This window comes from Neodiprion fabricii, chromosome 1 (genome assembly GCF_021155785.1).
Source record: "Neodiprion fabricii isolate iyNeoFabr1 chromosome 1, iyNeoFabr1.1, whole genome shotgun sequence".
Lineage (NCBI taxonomy): Eukaryota > Metazoa > Arthropoda > Insecta > Hymenoptera > Diprionidae > Neodiprion > Neodiprion fabricii.
The window spans coordinates 34,690,031-34,706,658 of record NC_060239.1 but is presented as its reverse complement, the minus strand read 5'-3'; the positions used below and the strand labels follow the sequence as shown (position 1 = coordinate 34,706,658).

At 42.5% G+C, this 16,628-nt stretch overlaps 2 protein-coding genes across 8 annotated transcripts in view; one reads left to right on the top strand and one right to left on the bottom strand.

The window, feature by feature from the left end:
- LOC124185070 (peroxisomal leader peptide-processing protease) overlaps positions 1-16,628 on the top strand; it is a 111,165-nt gene that overhangs the window by 50,264 nt on the left and 44,273 nt on the right. Inside the window, exons 2-7 of one of the 2 annotated variants that reach the window (XM_046575435.1) lie at positions 9,497-10,254; positions 10,598-10,767; positions 11,054-11,166; positions 11,288-11,456; positions 14,223-14,522; positions 14,614-14,971. In XM_046575435.1, coding sequence (XP_046431391.1) covers positions 9,497-10,254; positions 10,598-10,767; positions 11,054-11,166; positions 11,288-11,456; positions 14,223-14,522; positions 14,614-14,702 — 1,599 coding nt within the window. In that variant the 3' untranslated portion in view covers positions 14,703-14,971. Of the gene's footprint in view, positions 1-9,496; positions 10,255-10,597; positions 10,768-11,053; positions 11,167-11,287; positions 11,457-14,222; positions 14,523-14,613; positions 14,972-16,628 lie in introns of those variants that run through there. The other variant, XM_046575445.1, reaches the window with a different exon arrangement.
- The window catches only part of LOC124185090 (protein Wnt-2), a 69,893-nt gene continuing 68,073 nt past the window's right edge, over positions 14,809-16,628 (bottom strand). For all 6 annotated transcript variants that reach the window (XM_046575539.1, XM_046575496.1, XM_046575504.1 and 3 more), the window contains 2 exons: positions 16,181-16,496; positions 14,809-16,042 (listed from right to left, as the gene is read on the bottom strand). In XM_046575539.1, coding sequence (XP_046431495.1) covers positions 15,891-16,042; positions 16,181-16,496 — 468 coding nt within the window. In that variant the 3' untranslated portion in view covers positions 14,809-15,890. The remainder of the gene's footprint in view (positions 16,043-16,180; positions 16,497-16,628) is intronic.

The following is a 16,628-nucleotide window of genomic DNA, read 5'->3' as shown; positions in this document are numbered from 1 at the left end:
GTATAATTTCTGTATTACGTGCCTTTTTTTTTTAAATTTCATATCCTCAAGTACACACGTGCAATTTTTATACGTATTCAGGCGATACGCGTGTGTAAAAAATACTACATGTTATACAATATCGTATCAACGAACAGCAAAATCGGCATCTCGTATTGTCCAAATCTCGAATGAACGCTGATGAAATAGCGGAAATAATACGCGTGCAACTCGACGTATTTCACAAGGTATTCAGATAGAAATAATAACCTGGCTGTTTTTCACATGACGCTGCGGAGCACGTTAAGCTTTATAAAAAAAATGACTCAGGTATAACAACCATTTCAACGAATATTTATACATCTCCATTGTATCGCATAGTATAAAAAGACGCTCGTACAAACTGCGTCATACGTTTGCAAAAAATTAGGTGATTTTTACCATATCTTTTTGGCAAGTCTCGCACGTAACTCTGTAATTATCCGAACCGTCTTCATGCTATGCGACGTGGTTACTCATCGCAGTTGCGTTGCTACAAAATGAAGTACTTTAAAGGCGAATTTAAATGTGCTTTTTATACTTTCGTAGCTACTGATGAAAAATTTATGAAAGACTTGATCACAATACACGATGCACAAAACTATTTCCGTGGTGGTACAGATCAGCTTTGATTGTTTTATAATCGAATATCAAAATGTTGTTTCGATAATACTCACATATTTTCCGATGTACCAATAAATGTCGAACAAATGCGATATGATTTTCTGGCTGAAAGAGTAAGGGTTGTGCTCAGGATTTTAGAACTTGCGATTTCGAGATAACTATTTGTTCGAAAATATAGACGTGTACGATGTAATGTACCGATTAACCATCGTAACAAGTAAATTTGTAACAATGACGAACAAGAACCGCACAAAGTGAAGTATATTCTTATTCGCTTTTAAGAATCAGTAGAATCATTTGAATCGAAATTTAATAATTCTACCATTACGGAAGAGAATTCGCTCGTCGTTAGCAAGTATAAATATTAAATGTACAGATCTTAAAACAGACATCGCAATCTCGACGCATATCGAAATTATAAGCAGCAATCAACGGGGAGATCTCTGTGGGAATAATCGGAGGGTTTTGCGCACCGCATTACACGGACTTTCCCTTTTCAGCCCGTTCATTTGGCATGCGGCGCGACTCGTTTCTGCGGACGTTGGAAAAGCGAGCTGCTGCAACAGGTGAATTCATTCGAGGATCGCGCGGCGTCCGCCTTCGCGTATAACAGCGAGATATTACAGAAATGCAGGCGACATGAACACGAGTCCACGTTTTGCGAGAGGATCGAGTATAAGGCTCGCTGAAAGTGCATCAGAGGCGTCAAATGCATGTGCACCGTGCAGTGTGCGCAGCGAAGCTCGACGATGATTTCCTCATTCGTCCCACCGCTTGCGGGAAGGCAGGCAACGTCGATTTCAAACGGATTGGAAAGGCTGCCAAGTAAGACGGAATCGGACGGTAATACGTTGTTGAAGAAATCCCGCGACGGGCAGACAGCAAGGAGCCAATACGGGGTAATAATATCCACCAGAGGCCTCAACCGCGTTACCAGCGTTTAAGATCCAGAGCTGTCTCGAATACAGACTAACGATCAGAGACCGGCTCGTGTTTTAGACGGGGATATATTTATTGGAGGAGACGAGAACCGAGATGGGAGACTCGAGCCGCCCGCGAGGTTATCGCACGATGCTGTTGCTTTTGCCGCCTCAGAAATCTGTGGAAAAATACGGGAAAACTTGGACGACTGTGAATCGTTGAAATCGCACATTTTTTTCGTTTTACATGCCGTATTATTCCAAAATTAAGCAATTTTTTTTTTTTTTTTTGTACACACGATACCGCACTTGAAGAGTCAGCGAATTCTGCGAGAAGCAGAAGATGTATTTAGTTTGTTGTAACTCACGAAGATTTAAAAACTAAATTTTAACTGGATCTGGCGCGTATAATACCTGTAATAGTACAAAGTTGCCGAAATATTGCGTAGTTTTTACTTCGTTTGAAAGAAAAAAACAAATCCTTTCTGATAAAGTATCGAAACTTTCGCACCATAAGATCGTAAAAGAATGTAACATATTTCATTTACAATATATAAGAAAATAATTGATTCGAAATAATAATAATAATACTCTAGTGTCAGAAATCTGATTCTATAAATTGAGGCGAAACATAATTTTTGTTAGAAACAGATATATTTACGCAGCATCTTAGTCCCTCGACTTTCGTTGTCTTCGATTTTTTAACGCGGCCCGTAGCTTCGGGGTCAAGAATCGGTCCGTTCATCGAGCGGATGGTTGAATTTTATTCAACGGAAGAGACTCTGACATCCGCACGAGGAACCGAAGACGGGATTTAAAAAAGGTAGGAAGGGTAATAAAAAAAATGTCGAGAAAAAACAAAGAAGCAAGGAAAAACATTAAAAACGGTTCAAAAGAAAGGGAAGAATAAGAATAAAAGGGAAATGTGTCGACAGGGGAAGAAGCGCGGCGTGCACTTTTCTCGACGGCAATCGTGCGGCAGCTGTAGCTCACACATCTGCACTCCTGCATCATATCGTGGGTGTGTTACACCGCGTACGTACGTGCGTATGCTGCTCATATATATTTACATGGTGAAAGAGACTACGGGAGCACGTGTCTCTGTATTCTCACCCGAGAGGAACGAGAGGTTTTTATAACCAAGAGGGGAGACGACGGCATTTCGGTTACACTTTGGGTGCGAACAGTGGCATGGCGAGCTCAAAAGTGGCCCTGGTGAAGAAGCATCGAGTTGCCCTCTTCGAATCCGACTGTTATTTATACACCCGGACGAAACTTATTTTTATAATTTAATTTTATTCGGTTCACCGGGTCTCGGTGTCAACTCCAACAGGAATTACAAGAAATCGCGCCCAAATACTTATAATAAACCGTCTGCACTATTCTATGAATATCCTCTGATCCGATTCCCATAGCTCGATCCTAGGGTGGCTCTCCCACGCTTAAAAAAATCTTCACACTTTTCTCGAGGCTCACGCGACACGTGCGGTCTGGTAGATTTTCAATCCGGTTTAAGGATGATCGAATCCGCTTCGTCCGAGTCAAAAGTTGAGGAAAGAAAAATAACCGTATCTCCGGCATTGCGGACGAATGAAACGACATCGCTACCGTACGTATCGTGCAATAAGTCTTACAGTGATACAAAACTCCACAATTTTAAAATGTTCATAATTTGAGGGACGGTTTCGTAATTTGAACGTTCAAAATGATCTCGTCGTTTTCACCCGACTGTGATATGTTTCATTTTGTCAGATGTTCGCCAAAAATTACATTTCGGCGTTAAAACTGTACACTAAAATTTAAGGTCAATAGAATGTTTTTTTTAGGAAATTTGCGGGGATCTCGTTAGCGGACAAAAACACTAAAACTTGATGACTTTGACGTCGATTGTGAAACATCTTTTCCAACCGTTGATACGATCCTACGTACAAGCTTGCGTCATTCAAATTCATTCGTGTTCACTATCATTTTTGGAACTGTTTTTACCGTTTTCCCAACTTTTATCTCAAACAGCTTTCGCCCCCAAACACTTTTATCGCGTGATTAAATGCGTTTTAAATTCCAGTATCGAACAGCACTGCTGCCCGCAGGCGTTTCTATCTGGCCAACGGAAATACGACCTTGTAACGCCGTTTACGAAGGCATTTTACACGCTGTTAGCCCGCAGGAGACTCCTTGTAACGACATTCCTGCATCCTCCGCAGGAGTGCATAGGCATCGCGTATCCTAGTCGACCCGAAATAGTCGGACCTTCGTAAGCTAGCCACTGTTATCCTCTGCGGCTATTCATAGGCTGGGGGCTCGCACTCGGTTGCCGACAATCCGTGTCCGTGTCAAAGTTCAACGTAGAGAGTGATATCGATAGCGGTGATAACTAGAAATGACAATCAGCGAGTGCCTTGGAGCGAGAAGTTGAATCAAAAATAAATTTCATTTCATCCGCATTGTTCGAATAATATCTTGGAATTAATGATATACTTGAAAACGTGCATCGATTATTTGCATTTGCGATACTCTCCGGTCTTCGTGCCATGTATACATATAACCGAGTAAAATGAGTTGGAAATACCAGCGAACGATTGGAATCAGTACCTATCGTCAATTTTGGTCAGTTGATGAAAGGATGTGCGTGATCCTAGTTGTCTGAAACCGACTTGCAGCAACGCGCAAACATCGACAGGTACGCCGGGGCGATAAGCGTGAGCAATAAATAAACAGAAGTTGAATCATTATCGGGATCGGTATAAGGTGCAGTTTAGGGAGATTTGCCGATGGCGCAGGTGCGAGGCCGAGGATTGTAATAACATAAAAAGCTCGACGGAGGGAGAGAGGGAGGGAGGGCGATCGGCGGTGTTCGAGTCGTTGCGAACCGCGATGCGGTTATCTTACCGAGAAATCTCGAACGCGGCATCTTAACGAAGGGAAAACAAAGACAGCGCCAAGGATGGAACACGCTGGCAGGCAGCGCCCGTTGCTGCAGACAGCGTGGCACCGCGGACCGAGATCCTCTCTCCGGGCCGACGACGTCGAGCTAGTCGTTCCGCTCCGGCTAGGCGGCTCCGCGTGAGGAACCGGGTGCCGATGTCCGATCAGGGCGGCAGCCGCAGCACGCCGGTTTCGCACTCGATTTCCCCTCGATGTGATTTTTATCTCGATTCTCGTCGTTTGCCCCAGGCATTAAGCCGAGTCGCGGGGCGTAACGGTACGCATGCCGACGTTGCTCGATTTCGAGCCTGGCTAGGATCGCTCCGCGATCGGCGATTCGATCGAATAGTAAAATTGAAACTATCCCAGTCCGGTTAGAAACTCGTCGGCCGTGATTAAAGGATCGATTTACCATTTGATATCGTTACGGCATCCTTATACTTGTCTCTCGACCTGTACGCTGCTTCAGGCACCATGCACCTGGTCCCGGACTCGGATCTTGCGACACTATCGGGTGGCCCAGCCCAGACCGATCATTCGAGCCTGCTGACCGCCGCGATTTTATCTTCTCTTCTGGTCCAATTATACAGTCGAGACGGTAATTATGCCCAGTACCAATTAAGCCCAACTTTAAACGCGAAATTCCGTTTCGCGTATTACAGTCGTGCGCGTAACGATTACTGCGGGAATAGCGAAGCGGACTTTCTAATACCGCTAGCATGTAATTATTGCGCCTACTCAGCGCGGTTGGCACGTCACGTATACTTGGGGGTTTGTTTTTTTTTTTTTTTTCGCATACGCAATACTCAGATTTGGTAAATCAATTCGTACGGTATCACCGGATGAATCTCGGGTTGAACTCTTTCTTTTTCAACTCAGCTTCGTTAGGGCGGAACCGAGCTACCGATCTCCCATTGAGAAACGCCGGTGGAGGGTGTTTTCGGTTAACGGGTTCAAAAGTTACGATCAATGGATATTGTTCCAAGAATTTCTACCGCCGCTCCACGGTCACACGATGAGGGCGCGATTCTTGCCCTGGTACACAAAAAGAATAAAGAAGAAAAAGAAGAAGAAGAAGAAGAAGAAGAAAAAGAAGAAGAAGAAGAAGAAGCAGAAGCAAAAGAAGAATAAGAAGTGGACGCGGCCGGGCGAGGCGTGGCTATTTAAAAACAAAAGGTTATAAAAGAGATCGCGAGAAGGGCGAAAGGTAAGAACAAAATGCGCACACCACGGCACAAGAAATAAGCGCAAGAAGAGATCGCAACGAGAAAAATTGTATCGGTCGAAGAGCCTCGGAGAGGCTGTTCCGAGTTATACGTGTAGTATGCCAGTCTAGATCTATAGATCTACGATGCCGAGTTGTCTGACCGGTTTTTGCAGGGCATACGTAGACTGCTTGGCACCGGCGGGCGCCATTATGTTTTATCTAGTTTTTAACTCGCCACCGTTCCAACACGCTATCTATCGGCCTTTCAAAGGCCCATCGCATCAGCCTGCCTCTGCGCCTCGTATACGCAACGGATCCACGGGGCGAATGTCTCTCGATCCAAGCTCGAGTAAATTATTTTACGCTTTATGGTTCACGATTTTCTCGATTATCGAATTTTCATCACTGTAATCGCTGGCCGAATTTGCAACGCCACGGGTAACTTATTAACCCAAGTTTCACGGAACGTGGAACCTGCGTGTCGGGTTTCTACCAACATGAGATCAGCCCTGGCTCGAGGCTAGTTTGTCCTCTTTGCCCCGGAATGAGATTGCCTTTGTTACACTCCCTGTTAAAACTTTTTATGGAATGACGTAAGGCCCCGCAGCGTGTGACCGACCCCTCACCCTTTTTTTTTTACACCTCGAAACCTAAGGTAAGCTCTATTTATAGACGGTGATTTAATGGACCTGGGCATTACATTGTAACGGCTTTCTCATTCTGACAGGATCCGTCCAATGATCCCGTTCTGATCCCAATTGGACCTCGATAAAGTGCAGATCTTATCCAAGCACCGGGTACAATACCCGAAGGGCATGTTTCTCAATTTCTCTCGTGTCTTGCGAGAGTGCCGCCTTTCATCTGCCGCCCGATACGTACAGCCATAGTGATTAAAATTCAAAAAGCTTCGTGGCACACCTTCACCGATCAATCGATTTGCCAATCAGACTTCCTCTGGATGTAAGTAGTTTCTTTGCAATTCTGCTGGTCCATCAGGCGAATGACTCTTCTGACCAACAATAAGTACATTTTGTGAAATCAGAGAATTCGTTCTAATCGGGATACCTGAATGCAGTATTATAAGCAGTGAATGACATTTGGTCCCATACTTGAACCATGCTTCTCCCTTTAGATTTGAAAACTAAGTTTAGCTCCAAAGTGTACTCTTATCATACTTTGCGTATCCTTGATCTTGACCTATGCAGCTTAGCCGCCCATTCAGTGACAAGATTATTTGTGATTAAGTGTCGTTTTTAGTGTCACCGATAAGTTGTCGAGTTACTCCTTGGTACAATGGTTATCGCTGGTTATTCTTGGATTCAATGATCTAATTTTGTTAACAGCTGCAAGTGATAGGGCACCCAATATACCTATCTCATCATCCCCCAAGTGCCGTAGATCGTCCTTCGATGCAGTTAACCGTAGCTGAAACAGCCTGCGGAGCTGCCTTCGGTGCTTGCTTACATTGCTGCAGGAATTAATTTGACCTGAATTACCGCGTCTAATACGTAGTTATACGTTTCGAGTGGTACAGAAAATTGTTCGAATGTCGAATATTACATGTCTGCGATCTTAATCAGTCGCTCTGACAATATGCATACGGTCTCAACTCCAAAGTGAACGGACTGCGGTTCCGTCTCGTTAACCACCGGATCAATTTCCCTTCTAAATAACAACCAGTAATTAACAGCGGATGCAACGTACCCATGTAGCGGAGTTCTGGTTCAAACCACTTCAGAATTACGGGTTTTGCTGGACTCTAAACTCCGCTACAGGATATTATGCATGTAGAAGTAACCGGATTTTCCTTGTGCACACTAACGATTTAATATGCTGGATGCTTTGCGCGGCTTGACAGGCTTCAGATCTAATCACGAACGAGTCACTGACGGTTTGACAGAGGTGAACACATATCCAAATCCAAGAACCTTCGAATGCCTATTTTCTATCGCCGCTTCTAAGTCACCTTGGATAATCGCGAATGACAAATCTGAAGGTTTCGTTTTCGCCTGTGCCTCAGGAATCAGGGTGAGCAGTGGTCAGCTCGTTCCGAGCGACGGAGGCTGGTGAATTTCCGTCGCAAAGATGACCATCGCGAATAATCAGCGTACGATCGCATTGTGTGGAATTGACGTCACTGCGGCAGAACACTCCGGGATACTGCCGTATAAACAAAAGAACGTCACCGATTTATTCTGTAACGAAATTAATGATGATTGTCGTAAGAGGATGACGAAGGATTCTCGAGATCGGCATGTCTGCAGAATAAGACAATTGCGATTTAAGTAAGTTCCTAGGGTATGAGATAATGTCCGAGATTATATACTCAGATTCCATTCGAGGAACGCGATGGATACAGTGTAATAATGCCGGCAGATCCACGGCCCGCGGGAGCCATGATCTCTCTGGAATATTCTATAACAGCTCGAGGATTCAACCGAGGTGAGTCATAGGCGCTGTTGAAATTCATACACCATACACGTGCGTGTTAATACGGATCGAACTTCTAGAAGCGTGGAACTACGAATGACTTGCAAATGTCTGATCAAAGTAATCGTGAGTCACGGGTGTGTTATGCATCACGTGGTCCGTAATGATTGAAGTTGTAATTAAAGGTTCCAAACGGGTTAATGCCAATCTCGGCGTGCCTGGTTCTCAAGCGAAAGGAACGTTCCCACTTCAAACAGCCGACGATCAAAAAAGATGGAATTAAAAAAACCGTTCATGGAGTACGAGAGCGTTTTTTGTTACAAAAAGAATTCCGATCTTGTTACTACACCGTTGAGAAGCCCGCCAATTACCATAATTTTCCCATATTTCGATCGTGCAAAGTCTTCCTCGTGTTACGTAAGGGAATTTCATTTCGACCCCAAGTGTCAAGAACCGCGTGTTCTGAATATGACAATGAGGTGACAGTGGTCATTCCGAACGGAATTGGCCTACGACGTACGAACGACCTCGAAGAGTTCATCACAAGGTTAGAAGTTAAGGATATTCTTGGGAAGCATCGTGAGCCGAGCCCAGACTCCTCATCAAGTGCCCGTTGTAGAGCGTTGGAGTAGCTCGTCAGCAGATTCTCTGGAATTTGTTGACTGTTTTTTTTTTTTTTTTATGTTCGTGTGCGCCGTTGCGGAGTCGGAGGAACGGAATACGGCTCTTACCGCTCTTCGTCAGACGCTGACTTTGATCCCCGGAGGCGACGAGATCATTTTAGAGATTGATTGGAATATCTGATTGATAAGTGACGAGCGTTATTCGCTTCTACGGAATCCATGACGCCCCGCATGAGGTCCCCATCAATTCATCCTATTGCCAATGCCATTGCAATTGGATGATTAATAATACACTAATGGCCTGGAGTTTGCGGTGTGAGCTCGCTCCCTCAACAGACTCGTTCTAATTTGATGTGGATTCTTTCCCTTGTTTACCGCAATTGTTATGGCCGCCGCCAATTACCCCATCTTGATACGAAACTCGCTGTATTACCGCTGCTGTTAGTCCTCGAGAAGACGTCGACGAAGGTCGAGCTGCAGAAAAAGCATCTCCTTGATTCTCGTTTTACGCTCTAATTATCAAGCTCGAGACTCATGCTTCAAAGTGTAATCGCAGAACGATGATCAAGTAATGAGTCTTCCCGCAATGTATAAATGAGTACCCCACTGTTGAACCGCATCGCAAAGAATCTCTTGGGATTTATCGACTAAAGCCACGCTGGCGATTATATTACTCTTTTGCAAAAATCGCTAATCTTTCCAAATTATGAAATTGGTATTTAAGAACTTTCTTTCTTTCTATGTTTCAGATGGAGCCTACGAGTGTTCTGATATCCTATATAGTACATTCCCGGGAGGATACGAAGAATATTTTCGGCTCCTCAGGCACGTTGATTTCGGAGAACTGGGTATTGGCCCATGGAAGTCTGCTAGAGCCATGGACGTTGCAAAGTAACCAGTTGCGCTCGATCGCTAAAGACTTGAAGGCTGGAGTGCTGACTAAAAGCTCGGACAGAAAGCCTTTCATCGAGTTTTCGGTATCTTGGGAAGTCAAAGACACCGGAACCGGGTCACCGCCATGTTGCGGCGCAAAAGTAATTCCGAAAATGAGCAGGATCTCGTTGTCGGACGAAACGTGCGATCGACCCGTGCTGACTTTTAGGACCAAAAAGGCTCGCCTAGCTGCGGTATGGAAATGTCCACTGCTCGCAGACGCTTTCGAAGGAATCCTCTCCTCCTGGAGGTTCTGCGAAAACGTCGCCGTTGCTGACAACGAGTTATTCCCACTGCTACTGCTCCTCAGGATACAAAACGGTGACGCGGCCAGCTCGAATCCCATCGTCGAACTGCGGGACGTTCTCAGAAATTTCGTCAAAGTCTTGGCACTCCCACAGAGAGGTCAGGAGGTCGAGATCGAATCGACGCCCTTCGGGAATCCTGTCTTCATAAATTCCGTATCTACCGGCGTCGTCAGCAACGTTTTAGGACCCTCCAAATCTCTTCTGCTGACCGACACTAACGCTGTCATCGGCTGCGAAGGCGGGCCGATTTTCATCAAATATAAAAGGTATGTATACTTGCTATAACAATATCTATCTACTTCTTCCAGCAACCTGTAAAAAGCCGCCAGGCGTGAGATTTTCTTCACCACGGTCTGATCTGATTCGACATTCGACGGAAAAAAAGGTCGTCGTTATATTTATAACGCCAATGTTGACACGTTTCTCGTGATAATTGACCTTGGTGTTCGATTCGCTAACCGATTAGACAAGGTCGTAGAGCGAATTGGTCTGATCGTGTAATGAATTGTGTAACGTTTCGCTGCGGACTCTCAAATGCCCACCTAGCAGGCTTGAAAAATGATTCTTTACAATACCTCATCTGATGCTTTTTCAACTACCCTTTAATAGCGGGCACAGAGCCGTTTCTGGCATCGTGATCGCCCCGCTGAGTTGGTGTCGGGGTGAATGGGTCGGCTATACTCTAGGGGTGAGTTTGATCCCGTGTTTACACCGCATCCTGGATATTTCTGGCACAAACATCATTCTCAGATCACCTATTTTAGGCCCCAGCACAGTCAGTAAGTAACTTGCACGTAAGGACAAGTGCAGGGGTGTAAAATTAACCGTTTGCGCTTGATTATGATCCCTGCTACTGCAAAAATTGAATAAAATATCACAGACATCCTCCGTATCTTAATATGTATACAATAAACTTAATTTTCTGTTCGTAAATTGTTATCTCACACACTTTAAGCATCCTATTTACCGGTTCACGATCTTAGCGCAAGGGGAAAAATCTGAAAATCTGAAAATTTCATTCACTTTGTTATCTCATTTTTCCGACGCTATTCGCAACCTATGAAGGAATGCTGGATAGAAGTGTGGTCGTTGTGAGCTGCGGATCAGTCTGGGGATCAGGTGTTTTAGTTGATAAGGCGACTGGGACGTTTTTGACCTGCTCTCACGTGGTGAAAGAGGTAAATATTTTCATCACTTTTTTGTATCTCTCTAATGATCCATCGTGGTGGCTGCAAGGCTGTGTGTGATATTTGTCCAACAATTCATGTGCCAATTATGAATTATCGCAATTTGTTCAAGGCGCCGAACAGCAGGATAACAATATCCAATGTAAATTTCTCCGCGCGAGGTGAACTGGTCTACAAAACGCCAAACGAGAAATCCTACGACTTGGCAATCGTACGTGTAGAGCCACAGGAAGTGGTCTCTTTGCAGAACGTCTCTATGGCCACCACGCTCATCCGAAAAAGTGAGTTTTTAATAGCCATTTCACGTTTATGCTTGATGCTATTTACAGAGTATCGTTAACACGCCTCTTCACATGCTTTTGTTTTTATTTTACACCCATCGTTCAATTTTCTGTAAAATATTTACTTTTATTTCACTTCTCGGACAATGTATAACAAGTTACGAATCTATTGATGCAGGCTTTGTTATTGCTATTCTTTGTAGACGCCGTACAAACCGATGGAAAAACAATGCTTGATCTCATCCCCTCATTGTTTGTGACAAATATTTTGAAAGTCTTGCGTCTGCAAAGTGTTTTTTCAGTGCAGCGTCTATCGCGATCGTTAGCCAACGAATTTATATAAGACCATGAAACATCGATTTTTGAATCATCCAGCAATTGTTCTACATCGCGTAAAAACCTAACCGCAAATTAGATATGCCACGAATGAATTGTGTGTGTGTGTTTTTTAAATAAAAATCGCACCGTTGCCCTCTTCTTGATTTTACGAGAAATCACTGATTTCTGAGATGTCTAACAGGCAATTATTCCATATTCAATTACTATAATTTATCCGCTACGTAAACAAACGGGATAACACAATTCTCGAGACGTTGAAGCAGTCGTCAATTGCAGTAATTTGCGTGTCCTAACTCAACGATTAAACAACCCCCAGAAGTTTTGCTATTCATTTCGGTCGTTCTCAGGTCGTTATACCACAAAATAAATTCTATTCATCGAACATAATTATGTGAGAGATGGAAAAATTGGGTTTTCGAGCGTTTTCAAAATGATCTCACAAACACAAAAATACGTATGTTCTAAATGGCATATAATTGTGATGCATGATTTGCAGGTTTTGGTAAGATGTTTATGCGGTTACATGGTACCATGGTTATACAAACATCTCTGATTCCGCGTTACTAACTATAGGACAGTGATGCAGAATACCCTCAGCCATAGCAAGAAACTTTTATCATTCGTATTGGGTCTCTCTTATTTTTTTTCTGGGAAATAAGTTCACCAAAGCAATGTTCAGATGACGCTTCTTGTTGCGTCAGTTTGTGGTTTCATCTCGCCAAACGATCAAGAAGAAAATGATAAATCCCTATCACTCGTGGTACACGGGTTGCTTGCGATTAGGTGCAGGTTTTTGCTAAACTTTTCGTTGGTTTTTTAAACAACACGATTTGTTGTATCCGTAAAGTTCAGTGGTCAAAGTTCAAAGGTTACGCGATTGCCACTTTTTTTCCGTAGTCACAATTATAGTGAAACAAGTCTGAAATGTCACATTGCGTACGTGATTTATTACGGTTTTGAAATGTTTTTTCGAAGCTCACCCGTTACTTGCCCATCAATTCTTAGTCCTACCAATAAGACAAGGCGAAATGAGTTTTTGGACCTCGAGAATGTAGTATTCAAACTGTATTGAAGTGCGTTTGAGTACATAATACACGAAAAATGCACTGGGATTCTAGAATTCTGTACTCGTTAGGTATTTGATAAAAAACTATACGCCTGATATTCATTAACAAAAATGGTTTTAATGATGTGTTATTGATACCATTGGATTAATTAGAGTCACCTACCTTGATAGCTGATAATTCGTATTTACGGAATAAGATATCACGTATTATCACAAAGTACAGAAATTCTGAAAATATGTCTCTAATTTTCTCTCGCGTCCCAGAGATTGTCGATTAAAAATGTATGTCCATTAATTTTAGACGATATATTATCCTCTTGCAAATATTAATTTCTACGCAATCTCACAGTTTTCTTGGTAATAATTCAACGGTGTAACCCATTTTCTCCAAGGCGTCTGAAAATAATGACGAAATTTCAACTTCATCAATTAATATTCCCTGTATACACATTATTCATCGTCAACCAGTTTCACATTCATTTGTATTTTTGCTTTTCAATGGTTTGGATGGTTTTCAAGTTCCGAGTAACATATATTGCCTACGCAGCGAATAAACAGACTAATCGTAAGTTTTCAAGTCAATCATTAATAAATTTTCAACACTGAAATTGAAATTACATGTATAGTGGGTTCGATTATTACCCACGACATATTTCAGTGGTTGAATTCGATGCCAAAGAATTCCCCAAGAAACGTAAGGATCGTAATAGATTTTTACGTATACCTTGATCCCTTTGCAGTCGACGCCACAAGTACAATCTATCATTTCATGATTACTGGGCATGATAGGTCAGCCCTATTCAATATTCAATATTCTTCTCGATCGTCTAGATTTTACGTACTCCTCACAGAAAATGAAATAATCTTCATTGATACTTGATTTTTCATTTAATCAAAAATACTAACAAATCATATGTTTGAATATATTTTAAATTTAAAAATCACTATCTTAAGGTCGGATTTCCGCAGATTTTCTTTGATGCCGTTAATAAAACATATTTACAAATTATTCATTTCGAAAATCAGAAGAATAATAGTACACGGTTCCCAGAAAACCACGCTATTCGTCATAAATTTGAATCATGCACACCGATGCGTCAGTGATCAATAATATTGCAAACATTCACTTGATGCATTGCATTACAAATCTTTCCCAGTCTCATTCCATTCAATCTCACGTGAGTTTTATCCGGCAGAGCTCGTGATTTCCAATGTTTTACAAATCTGTTACTTACACATCGGAGCAAATTATCGGAAATTTTCAGTATATGTAATAACAGTATGTTCAACCAATCAATTGACATTGGTAGAAGATCCGACAATAGCTGAAGTAAATTACACAATGCAATTCAATACTCCAGGAGATGAAGTTGTATGCGCCGGTTTCCCGCTATTCTCAACTCGCGACCAGCCGCAAATCCTCCCAACGGTTACACGCGGAAGAGTGTCTCACGTGTCGGTCGGAATGTTGCAAACATCGTGCTGCATCCAGAGCGGCGCAAGTGGTGGACCGGTTGCCACTTGGCCAGGAGGTGAGCTGGTAGGAATCGTTGTTTGCAATGCGACCTCAGCCGGTAACAAAGCGCTCTTTCCCCACGTCAATATGGCAGTTCCCGCTACAATTTTCGAAGGACCGATCCGCGAGTATCTTCGAACGCAAGGTAAGCGGAGGTGCATGGATATACGCTCTCTTACCAGCTGTTGCCTTTTGGTTTTGAATATCAAACAGGCAAAATCCTTTATCTGTTTCAGACGTAAAATGTTTAAGCAAGTTGGAGAACAATGATATTATTATTCAGCAAAGGTGGAAATTGAATCCAGCGCCGTTAGCTCATTTATAAAACGTGAAATATCGTAATTAGGATAAATATTTAAAAAATCAATTTCAAATATTTTCACCGAGGTTTTAAATTTCTGTTAGCTTTTCTCAAGAATTTTGTTGAATAAGCAAGTCTGTCGATACTTTAAAAGACGTGTGCGCGCGTGTGCGTGTATACAATAAATATGTAAAACGAATGATGTGGTAATCGACGGGGAGACATTACATTACAATTACTTGCATGCATGTACATTGAGTATAATCTATTCGCGTTCTGTTTACTTTTATTTTTATGTTTTGTGTATCTTTTTTTAATAAATAATAATTTACGTAGTACGCCGCTATTAAACATGAATTAGGTTCTATATAACGCTTTCACTATCATCATTATTACAATTAAAATTATCGTTATTTCTACCATTACGTAACGTCTAATCGCTGGTATAATCTTATTTACGGACTTTTCTGTAAAATTATTATTCTCATATATTATACAGCCTAGTGTCATGTTGTCTATGGTCACAGGTTAAGTACATTTATATTAAAATTACATAGTCATTACTGCGCTGATTATTATTAACGTATAACTTATATAAATATACATTATAAAGTTAATCATTCAGATCGAGTCAATTATCGTAAGTACAATCGATTACGGAAAATGTTGCAGTCCCTGAGATCCGGTGTCGACGAGACTGTGTAAAAAATTAATTCGCGGTTTTTTATTTGTTTCGTTTTCTACGCCATAAAATATTTTGGGTGATTAGAAACCTATGAAATTTCATACAACTGTTATAAGTATTCGTATACGACTATAGCTATACACGTACTAATGACATTCATATGTCTATCGAACAGATCTATAAGTTTTTGGTTCGTGTTTCAATTACATAAATTTAATAAAAACTTGCCGCAATTTTCCGAAACAACTTGTACTTATGTACATTATAAAACAAGGTAAATATGATACTGAAACCAACGATCAATTGCGGTGAAGTAATTTGTCTAAATTGGTTGAAGGGGCGGTGTTTTCTATGTATAATTACGAGTTACAATCATTATGCGAACGCGACTCTTGTCGCGCTTATACGTACCTATATAATATATTACACATAATTGTGATTTGAGAAACAAAACGAGCGCAATTGTACTTTCTCTTACATTACATAATATGTATATAGGTGTGAGTTTACGCGTATAATGTAACGCGTTACTTGCACGTGTATTCCTCGATCCGATCCGTACACGTGTCGCACTTGACGAGACAGCACCAGTGGAACTTGCAACGGCATTGGAAGACTTTCGTGTACTGGTGAGTATTGTAACCCCGGCCGCAACACATCAGATCGCATCCGTCTGTATCTAGAAATATGAGAGCATGAAAGAATAGTCGTCGTTACTCTGGTTAAAACGAGTTTCCGTCACTCGGCGTATCTCCCTCGCGAAACGCGAATTCGCAATATTCCGATGCCCTTCTTCGAGCGAATCGTCGACCCTCACCTCGGCTAGTGCGATTGCAGGTGCGGCCTTGCGTGCCAAAGCTGCCGTGGGCCAAGTCCGGCTCGCAGTAATTGGGGGACGGCTGGAGAAACACGAGTTCACTTCGTTTCGGGATCCGTTTTGGTCCGTGGCCGGGTCCGCTGCTGGGTCTGGGCCTCTTCAAGACCAAATGCGGCCTTCGTGGTTTGTTGCCTTTTTTCCTTGGCCTACGTTCGCGCCGCGATTTTGCCGGATCGTTCGCGGTTTTGCCTTGCGTTTTCGCGTCGTTGCCCAAAATCGGCGTCGTATCCGACGGCGGGGAATCGCCGGCGAAGCTCTGAAGAGTGCCATCGTTATACAATTATTTCTTTGGGCTAATTGAACGGAGGGAAGTTGAAAACGGCTGTGAAACCGATTTTTTTTTTTTTAATCAATTCTACAAACGAATTCAAGCATTGAATAACTATGC